This window comes from Anolis sagrei, chromosome 12, assembly GCF_037176765.1.
Source record: "Anolis sagrei isolate rAnoSag1 chromosome 12, rAnoSag1.mat, whole genome shotgun sequence".
Lineage (NCBI taxonomy): Eukaryota > Metazoa > Chordata > Lepidosauria > Squamata > Dactyloidae > Anolis > Anolis sagrei.
This window is the reverse complement of record NC_090032.1, coordinates 1,929,317-1,940,537: the sequence shown is the minus strand read 5'-3', so window position 1 is coordinate 1,940,537 and position 11,221 is coordinate 1,929,317. Positions and strand designations below refer to the sequence as shown.

The window sequence follows — 11,221 nt, the reverse complement described above, 5'->3', positions numbered from 1 at the left end:
TGCGCCGTGTCTTCGGTTGCACAAAAATGAGGCTCGGGTGCAAAATGTGGGGCAACCACGTCTTGCTCCACGGCTCGGCCTTAGCGTAAAGGTTTGGTCACCATCCGGCTGTGCAAAAAAACAACAATGCTCTCGTGCCAAAGATTTGGAAGAGGAAAGAGACTCATCCACCCGTCGGGTTTGCACTTGGTGGCACCTTTTGCCGAAACACGGATTTAGACATCGGGGCGTGACAGTTGCACAACATCAAACACGTTGCAAAGGAGGAAGGAAGAGGAGCGCAAGGAGGGGCCGGTAACGCAACTCCACCACTCGGGAAGAGTATAAAAGCCGTCCGGCTCGAGAGAAAGCATCTCCGCTCCGTCCAGATCTGATACCTTTCGTTGACATCTGGTAAGTCTGGGTACCCTAGAGGTCATCTAGTCTGACCCCAGCTTTGGTTGGATTACACTATTGTAGCATTGATGCAATCTGGTTTAGCTCAAGGCTCTATGCACTCCTAGGAGATGTACTTTGGGTGCTCTTGGGCAGGGAAAGCTCAAGACCTTGTCAAACTATAACTCCCAGGATTCCATAGCCTTGAGCCGTGGCGCACCACCTGAACTGCTTTAGCTCAAGGCTACGCCATCCTAGGAGATGTACTTTGGGTGCTCTTGGGCAGGGAAAGCTCACGACCTTGTCAAACTACAACTCCCAGGATTCCATAGCCTTGAGCCGTGGCGCACCACCTGAACTGCTTTAACTCAAGGCTATGCCATCCTAGGAGATGTACTTTGGGTGCTCTTGGGCAGGGAAAGCTCACGACCTTGTCAAACTACAACTCCCAGGATTCCATAGCCTTGAGCCGTGGCGCACCACCTGAACTGCTTTAACTCAAGGCTATGCCATCCTAGGAGATGTACTTTGGGTGCTCTTGGGCAGGGAAAGCTCACGACCTTGTCAAACTACAACTCCCAGGATTCCATAGCCTTGAGCCGTGGCGCACCACCTGAACTGCTTTAACTCAAGGCTACGCCATCCTCGGAGATGTACTTTGGGTGCTCTTGGGTAGGGAAAGCTCACGACCTTGTCAAACTACAACTCCCAGGATTCCATAGCCTTGAGCCGTGGCGCACCACCTGAACTGCTTTAACTCAAGGCTACGCCATCCTAGGAGATGTACTTTGGGTGCTCTTGGGCAGGGAAAGCTCACGACCTTGTCAAACTACAACTCCCAGGATTCCATAGCCTTGAGCCGTGGCGCACCACCTGAACTGCTTTAACTCAAGGCTATGCCATCCTAGGAGATGTACTTTGGGTGCTCTTGGGCAGAGAAAGCTCACGACCTTGTCAAACTACAACTCCCAGGATTCCATAGCCTTGAGCCGTGGCGCACCACCTGAACTGCTTTAACTCAAGGCTATGCCATCCTAGGAGATGTACTTTGGGTGCTCTTGGGCAGAGAAAGCTCACGACCTTGTCAAACTACAACTCCCAGGATTCCATAGCCTTGAGCCGTGGCGCACCACCTGAACTGCTTTAACTCAAGGCTATGCCATCCTAGGAGATGTACTTTGGGTGCTCTTGGGTAGGGAAAGCTCACGACCTTGTCAAACTACAACTCCCAGGATTCCATAGCCTTGAGCCGTGGCGCACCACCTGAACTGCTTTAACTCAAGGCTACGCCATCCTAGGAGATGTACTTTGGGTGCTCTTGGGCAGGGAAAGCTCACGACCTTGTCAAACTACAACTCCCAGGATTCCATAGCCTTGAGCCGTGGCGCACCACCTGAACTGCTTTAACTCAAGGCTATGCCATCCTAGGAGATGTACTTTGGGTGCTCTTGGGCAGGGAAAGCTCACGACCTTGTCAAACTACAACTCCCAGGATTCCATAGCCTTGAGCCGTGGCGCACCACCTGAACTGCTTTAGTTCAAGGCTATGCCATCCTAGGAGATGTACTTTGGGTGCTCTTGGGCAGAGAAAGCTCACGACCTTGTCAAACTACAACTCCCAGGATTCCATAGCCTTGAGATGTGGCGCACCACCTGAACTGCTTTACCTCAAGGCTATGCCATCCTAGGAGATGTACTTTGGGTGCTCTTGGGCAGAGAAAGCTCACGACCTTGTCAAACTACAACTCCCAGCATTCCATAGCCTTGAGCCGTGGCGCACCACCTGAACTGCTTTAACTCAAGGCTATGCCATCCTAGGAGATGTACTTTGGGTGCTCTTAGGCAGGGAAAGCTCAAGACCTTGTCAAACTACAACTCCCAGCATTCCATAGCCTTGAGCCATGGCAGTTCGAGTGGTGCCAAGCTACACTAATCCCATAAATGTTGGAATGATGCAGCTGAACTGCCGTGGCTCAAGGTTATGGGATCCTGGGAGTTGTAGTTTGGGGAGGTACCGTTACTCCTGGGCACAGAAAGGGAAAGAGATTGTAAAACTATAAATTCGATAGTGTAGCTGTACCCAAAGGACCAATGCAGCTGAACCGCCATGGCTCAAGGCTATGGGATCCTGGGAGTTGTAGTTTGGGGAGGTACCGCCACTCCTGGGCACAGAAGGGGGAAGAGATTGTAAAACTATAACTCACAGGATTACGCTATAGTTTAGGTACCGATTGAGTACTCTTGGGCACGGAAGGGGAAAGAGATTGTAAAACTGCAACTCCAAGGACAGTAGAATTAATGCAATTTGACTCCTGGGAGTTGTAGTTTGGGTAGGTGCCAGCAGTCTTGGGCACAGAAGGGGAAAGAGAATGTGAAACTATAACTCTCAGGATTAAGCTGTAGTTTGGTACCATTGAGCACTCTTGGGCACATAAGGGGAAAGAGATTGTAAAACTGCAACTCCCAGGATGGTAGAATTAATGCAATTTGACTCCTGGGAGTTGTAGTTTTGGTAGGTATCAGCACTCTTGGCCACAGAAGGGGGAAGAGATTGTAAAACTGCAACTCCCAGGATAGTAGAATTAAAGCAATTTGACTCCTGAGAGTTGTAGTTTTGGTAGGTACCAGCACTCTTGGGCACGGAAGGGGAAAGAAGTTGTGAAACTACAACTCCCAGGATTATGCTGTAGTTTGGTACCGCTTGAATACTCTTAGGCACAGAAGGGGAAAGAGATTATAAAACTATAACTCCCAGGATTACACTGTAGTTTGGTCCCGATTGAGCACTCTTGGGCATGGAAGGGAAAGAGGTTGTGAAACTACAACTCCCAGGATTATGCTTTAGTTTGGTACCGATTGAGTACTTTTAGGCATGGAAAGGGAAAGAGATTGTGAAACTATAACTCCCAGGATTAAGCTGTAGTTTAGGTACCGATTAAGCACTCTTGGGCACGAAAGGGGAAGGAAATTGTAAAACTACAACTCCCAGGATTACACTGTAGTTTGGTACCAACTGAATTGCCATGACTGAATGCTACAGAACCCTAGGAGTTGTAGTTTAGTGGGATAGTTGACCTTCTGTGGGTTCGTCTACATGGTAGAATTGATGCAATTTGACTCCTTGGAGTTGTAGTTTGGGGAAGTACCAGCACTCTTGGGCATGGAAGGGGAAAGAGATTGTAAAACTACAACTTCCAGGATTATGCTGTAGTTTGGTACCGATTGAATACTCTTAGGCACGGAAGGGGAAAGACATTGTGAAACTATAACTCCCAGGTTTATGCTGTAGTTTGGTCCAGATTGCGCACTCTTGGGCATGGAAGGGGAAAGAGATTGCATAACTACAACTCCCAGGATTATGCTTTAGTTTCGTACCGATTGAGTACTCTTAGGTACAGAAGGGGAAAAATATTGTGAAACTATAACTCCCAGGATTACGCTGTAGTTTGGTACCGCTGAGTTGCCATGGCTGAATGCTACAGAACCCTGGGAGTTGTAGTTCAGTGAGTTACTTGACCCCCTTTTGGTTCATCTACATGGCAGAATTGATGCAATTTGACTCCTGGGAGTTGTAGTTTGGGGAAGTACCAGCACTCTTGGGCACAGAAGGGGAAAGAGATTGCAAAACTACAACTCCCAGGATTATGCTGTAGTTTGGTACCGATTGAATACTCTTAGGCACGGAAGGGGAAAGAGATTGTAGAACTACAACTCCCAGGATTACACTGTAGTTTGGTACCAATTGAGCATTCTTGGGCACAGAAGGGGAAAGAGATTGCAAAACTACAACTCCCAGGATGGTAGAATTCATGAAATTTGACTCCTGAGAGTTGTAGTTTGGGTAGGTACCAGCACACTTGGGCATGGAAGGGGGAAAGAGATTGTAAAACTACAACTCCCAGGATTACGCTTTAGTTTGATACCAATTGAGCTGACATGGCTGAATGCTACGGAACCCTGGGAGTTGTAGTTTAGTGGGATAGTTGACCCCCTTTCGGTTCACCTACATGGTAGAACTGATGCAATTTGACTCCTGGGAGTTGTAGTTTGGGGAGGTACCAGCATTCTTGGGCACGGAAGGGGAAAGGGATTGTAAAACTACAACTCCCAGAATTACACTATAGTTTGGTACCGACTGTAGAACTACAACTCCCAGGATTACGCTTTAGTTTGATACCAATTGAGCTGCCATGGCTGAATGCTATGGAACCCTGGGAGTTGTGGTTTAGTGGAATAGTTGACCCCCTTTCGGTTCACCTACATGGTAGAATTGATGCAATTTGACTCCTGGGAGTTGTAGTTTGGGGAGGTACCAGCACTCTTGGGCACAGAAGGGGAAAGAGATTGTAAAACTACAACTCCCAGGATTACACTATAGTTTGGTACCGACTGAGCTGTCATAGCTCAATGCTATGGAATCCAGGGAGCTGTAGTTTTACAACGTCTTTGGCCTTCCTTGCCAAGGAGTACTCGTGCCTCACCAAACTACAGCTCCCACAATGCCGCAACATTGAACCGTAGCAATTGAATTGGTGCCAGACTGCGTTAAGTTTAGAACGGAAATTAAAACTAAACGCAGGAGGAAAAGAGGAAGGTTGTAACTGGCACTGTAGGATGAGTGCAGCTTGAGACTGCAATCCTGGGATTTGTAGTTTGACAAGGTATTTTGCCTTTTCTTGGCCGAATTTGGGGGGAGTTGGAGTTCTTTTGCGTAGACGTGTAGGATCCTTCTAGATGCCTTGCAGCTATGGAGTCCTGGAAATTGTAGTTTCACAAGGCCCCCTATTTCTGGTCCCCCTCCAATGTTCTCTTCCTTCTTCTAGCTCCTCTCAAAACTCAACAAGATGAGGACCGACACGGAAAATGCCCTGTCATGTATGGTCGACATCTTCCACCAGTACTCCGTCCTGAAGCCAAGCGATGACTACCTCCAAAAGGCAGAGTTTCAGAAGATGATGAAGGAACAGGCCGGGGAATTCTTGAAGAGAACTATGCCGGTGAGTTCTAGATGATGTTCTAGATTCGTTGTTCCCTCAGGTGTTTTGAACTCCGGGTAGTCAAGGTCTTTAGAAGATTGAGTCCAAACATTGAGAGAATTAGAGTTTGGGTGTTAATGTTCTAGATCAAAATAGCCATGACCATCTCCACAGCTATTGGTTGTTCCCCTCAGGAGAAAGAGGTCTTCTAATCTGTGGGCATCTGAAGGGCTACATCATCATCATCATCATCATCATCATCATCATCTTTATTTATACCCCACCACCATCTACATCAGGGTTTGAAGCCTTTAGGAGGAAAGTTCTAGATGTGAGAAGTATCTGGTTCTAGGTGCCACATGAGTTCCTTCATCTTTACACAGTACTTCTTAAGTTACAGATAATTTCTATATCATAAACTTGAAGCCAAACATTTGAGGTCTTCAGGTGAGACGTTGCAAGATCACAATGGGATTTTTAGCTAGTGTTTTAAGTCCCTGAGGTGGAGCATTCTAGGCATGATCAATTCAAGGTTCTATGTTGTGATATGGGTTTTGAATTCGTCTATATTTCAGCTCTAGCAGGTGGATGAATTCTTTGTGCCTTAAGGAATATAGGAACACCAAAGACATACCCCAAAATGCCCTTCAGTTCAAGGTTTAGATTCTAGGTGTTACAAGACTCAAGTTCTGGGTCACACAAGTCTCCTACCAGAAAAACATTTGCATTCTCCTTGTGTTCTCAGACACATGGGAGTGTCAAAGACATATGAATATATCCCCGCAAGAATTCTCCTTGTGTTCTAATACATATAGGGGTTCTTAAGGGCTAGGTTCTAGGTGTAACAGTTTGGGCTCCAGTTCATACAAGGCTTTCACCAGGGAAGCCCTCTGAGGCAGCATCCCCAGCATCCCTGGCATCTTGCTGCTGAGCCCCCTCGTTGTGTTCTAATACATATAGTGATTCTTAAGGGCTAGGTTCTATGTGTTATAAGCTTTGGGTTCTAGGTCATACAAAGCTCTCACCAGAGACATCCTCAGAGGCAGAATCCCCAGCATCCCTGAGATCTTGCTGCTGAGCCCCCTCGTTGTATTCATACATATAGTGATTCTTAAGAGCTAGGTTCTATGTGTTACAAGCTTTGGATTCTAGGTCATACAAGGCTCTCACCAGGGAAATCCCCAGAGGCAGAATCCCCAGCATCCCTAGCATCTCGCTGCTGAGCCCCCTCCTTGTGTTCTAATACATATAGGGGTCCTTAAGGGCTATGTTCTCAGTGTTACATGCTTCGGGGTTCTAGGTCATACAAGGCTCTTACCAGGGAAACCCTCTGAGGCAGAGTCCCCAGCATCCCCAGCATCTTTCTGCTGAGCCCCCTCCTTGTGTTCTAATACATATAGGGGTCCTTAAGGGCTATGTTCTCAGTGTTACCCTCTTAGGGGTTCTAGGTCATGCAAGGCTCATACCAGGGAAACCCTCTGAGGCAGAGTCCCCAGCATCCCTGACATCTTTGTGTTCATCCCCCATTCAATGTGTTCTAATACATATAGAGGTCCTTAAGGGCTAGGTTCTAGGTGTCACAACCTTTGGGTTCTAGATCATACAAGGCTCTCAGCTGAGAAATTTATCCCAGGCATCTTTGTGTTCATCCCCCACTCATTGTGTTCTAATATATATATGGGTCCTTAAGGGCCAGATTCTAGGTGTTACAAGCTTTGGGTTCTAGGTCATACAAGGCTGGAGAAAACTGCATCCTTTTTGTTCTCCATTGGTTCATTTTTCTTTTTCTTTCTCCCTCTCGGCAGCCCAATCTTGACATAAATGGCTACATCGAGCAATTGTTCAAGAAGGCAGACAAGAACAACGACCAGAAACTCAAGTTCACTGAGTGGCTGGTGGTGATGGTGTTGGCTCTGAACGACTACCACAGACGATCCCACGAACTCGGCGGCGATGGCGGCTCTGGTCACTGCCACAGCCATGGTGATGGCAGCGTCCACTGCCACTAAATCCTCCCTTGCTGTCGGTGGCAAACAAAGCTGTATCGTCCACGTAGCGATCCAAATCATCCTGGAAATGGTCTTGAGGACCTTTCTCCTGTCTCAAAACAATAAAATATTTCTCAGTGAACTCTATGATATTGGTCTCGACTCTTTTTTGGCTGGATCTTTGGGTGGTGCTATTGTAGGTGAACTATAAATCCCAGCAACTGCAACTCCTAAATGTCAAGGTCTATTCCCCACAAACTCCACCAGTGTTAACATTTGGGTGTACTGCGTATTCGTACCAAGTTTGGTCCAGATCCATCACTGTTTGAGTCCATAGTGCTCTCTGGATGTAGGTGAACTGCAACTCCCAAACACAAGGTCAATGCCCACCAAATCATTCCAGTATTTTCTCTTGGTCATGGGAGTTCTTTGTGGGAAGGTTGGCCCAATTCTATCATTGGTTGGGTTCAGAATGCTCTTTGATTGTAGGTGAACTATAAATCCCAGCAACCGCAACTCCCAAATATCAAGGTCTATTTTCCCCAAACTCCATCAGTGTTCACATTTGGGTGTACTGCGTATTCGTAGCAAGTTTGGTCCAGTTCCATCATTGCTTGAGTCCACACTGTTCTCTGGGTGTAGGTGAACTACAACTCCCAAACTCAAGGTCAATGCCCAACAAACCCTTCCAGTATTTTCTGTTGATCATGGGAGAACTGTGTGCCAATTATGGCCCAATTCTATCATTGGTGGGGTTCTGTCTGGAAAGTTTGGCCCAATTCTATGATTGGTGGGGTTCAGAATGTTCTTTGATTGTAGGTGAACTATAAATCCCAACAACTACAACTCCCAAATGTCAAGGTCTATTTTCCCTAAACTCCACCAGTGTTCACATTTGGACATATTGAGTATTTGTTCCAAGTTTGGTCCAGATCCATCATTGTTTGAGTCTACACTGTTCTCTGGGTGTAGGTGAACTACAACTCCCAAACACAAGGTCAATGCCCACCAAATCATTCTAGTATTTTTCTGTTGGTCATGGGAGTTCTGTGTGGAAAGTGTGGCCCAATTCTATCATCAGTGAGGTTCGGAATGCTCCTTGATTGTAGGTGAACTATAAACCCCAGCAACTACAACTCCCAAATGTCAAAGTCTATTTTCTCGAAACTCCATCTGTGTTCATATTCGTGCAAAGTCCGGTCATGATCCTTCATCGTTTGAGTCCACAGTGCTCTCTGGATGTAGGTGAACTACAACTCCCAAACACAAGGTCAATGCCCACCAAACCCTTCCAGTATTTTCTGTTGGTCGTGGGAGTTCTGTGTGCCAAGTATGGCCCAATTCCATCATTGGTGGAGTTCAGAGTGCTCTTTGATTGTAGGTGAACTATAAATCCCAGCAACTACAACTCCCAAATGACAAAGTCAATAATCCCTGCCCACAACCCAAAACAAGCCTAACAGCAATCCAGAAGAATCAATATCTGGCCAGGAAACTGAGAAGGAATGCTTTAAAATCTTTTTAAAATTCTTATTTAGGGGTAGACTGCTTCTATCTCTGGAAGCTCTATTGACTTATCTCCATTGATTAGGATGCAATTGGAGCCTTATCTCTTGCTTGGCTAACCTGCCCAAAGCGGAGGGAGGGAGAAAAGCAAACTTTGCAAGGCTAAACTTAGCTCATCCCTTTACATAGAACATAAATCCTAGAAAAACAGGAAATCGTGCGCTTTCAGGGGTTGCCGGACTACAAATCCCAGCCGGCCCAAACTAGGGATGAGGAGTAATGGGATTTGCCATCCAAGAAGCAGAGGTCCAAACAGTAGCATGGCTTGGAAAAGTGACTTTTTTGGCACTACAATTCCCCAAACTATAAATCCCAGCACCCTGGAGGTTGCTATTCTCCCTATTATATTATATTATATTATTATACTGTAGTGTTGTTGTTGTTGTTGTTCATTCGTTCAGTTGTCTCCGACTCTTCGTGACCTCATGGACCAGTAGTGTAGTAGACTATATTATACTATGGTATAGCATAGGGTATTTATTATATTATATTACATTATATTATATTAATTGTATAGTATATTATCTTATACTATTGTGTAGTATAGTGTAATATAGTATAGTATATTTATTATATCATATTATAATTATATTATATTATACTACATTGTGGAATACTATGTTTTATATATATATATATATATATATATATATATATATGCACGCACACACACACATATATACATATATATATACACAGACATCATATTATATTATATTATATTGTTATTCTACAATATTACATAATATAGTATGCTTATTATATTTTAGTATAGTACAGTATACCATACTATATTGTAGCATTGTATAGTATTTTTATTATATTAATATAATATAATATAATATAATATAATATAATATAATATAATAATTATATAATATTATATAATAAATATACTATACTACAGCATGGTATAATGTAAAATATCATAATAAATATTATATTATATTATAATAAATATTGTAATAAATATTATATTATAATAAATACTATATTATATTATATTATACTGTAGTATAGTATATACTTATTATATTATAGTATAGTATAGTATACCGTAGTGTAGTAGAGTATAGTATATTTATTATATTATATTATTAATATAATATAATACATTAATTATACAGTATTATATAATAAATATACTATACTATACTACAGCATAGGATAAATATTATATTATATTATAATAAATATTATATTATATTATACTGTAGTACAGTATATTATACTTATATTATAGCATAGTCCAGTATATTATACCATACTTATTATTTATTATAATATATTTATTATATTATATTATTCATATAATATAATATATTAATTATATAATATTATATAATACATTTTCTATACTATACTACAGCATAGTATAATATAATATAATATATTATAATAAATATTATATTATACTGTAGTATAGTATAGTATATTTATTATATTATATTATTAATATAATATAATATTTATATAATATTATATAATAAATATACTGTACTATACTACAGCATAGTATAATATATAATATGATGTATTAGGATAAATATATTTTATATTATTTTATATTTTATATTATAATAGATATTATATTATATTATACTGTAGTATACTTATTATATTATAGTATACCATACCGTACTGTATAGTATATTTATTCTACTATATTATTAATATAATATAATATATTAATTATACTATATTATATAATAAATATACTATACTATACTACACCTTAGTATAAAATAATGTATTATTATAAATATTATATTATATTATAATAAATATTATATTATATAATACCGTAGTATAGTATAGTACACTTATTATAGTATAGTGTAGTATATTCTACCATACTTATTATTTATTATAATATATTTATTATATTGTATTATTAATATAATATAATATATTAATTACATAATATTATATAATAAATATACTATACTATACTACACCATAGTATATTATATTATAATAAATATTATATTATATTATACTGTAGTAAAGTATAGTATACCATACCGTATATTAATTATATAATATCATATAATAAATATACTAAACTATACTACAGCATAGTATAAGATATTATAATAAATATTATATTAAATATTATATTATATTATTAATATAGTATAATATATTAATTATATTATATTAATAATATAATATAATAAATATACTATACTATAGCATATTATATTATATTGTATTTTATTATATTACATTATATTAATTATATTATGTTATATTATATTGTATTATGTTATGTTATGTTATATTGTATTGTATTATATTGTATTGTATTGTATT

General features: G+C 40.8%; 1 protein-coding gene across 1 annotated transcript; it reads left to right on the top strand.

The window, feature by feature from the left end:
• Positions 1-290: 290 nt before the first annotated feature.
• LOC132764221 (protein S100-A8-like) lies at positions 291-7,486 on the top strand. The gene is made up of 3 exons (XM_060758118.2): positions 291-393; positions 5,199-5,372; positions 7,157-7,486. Exons 2-3 carry the CDS (start codon positions 5,220-5,222, stop codon positions 7,358-7,360), a joined length of 357 nt encoding a protein of 118 aa, XP_060614101.2. The 5' UTR covers positions 291-393; positions 5,199-5,219; the 3' UTR covers positions 7,361-7,486.
• Positions 7,487-11,221: the final 3,735 nt, after the last annotated feature.

Bases quoted from the DNA above. Each gene is read 5' to 3' on its own strand.
- LOC132764221 (XM_060758118.2), top strand. From the start codon at position 5,220: ATGAGGACCGACACGGAAAATGCCCTGTCATGTATGGTCGACATCTTC. The intron at 5,373-7,156 runs GTGAGTTCTAGA...CCCTCTCGGCAG, and splicing joins TCTTGAAGAGAACTATGCCG to CCCAATCTTGACATAAATGG.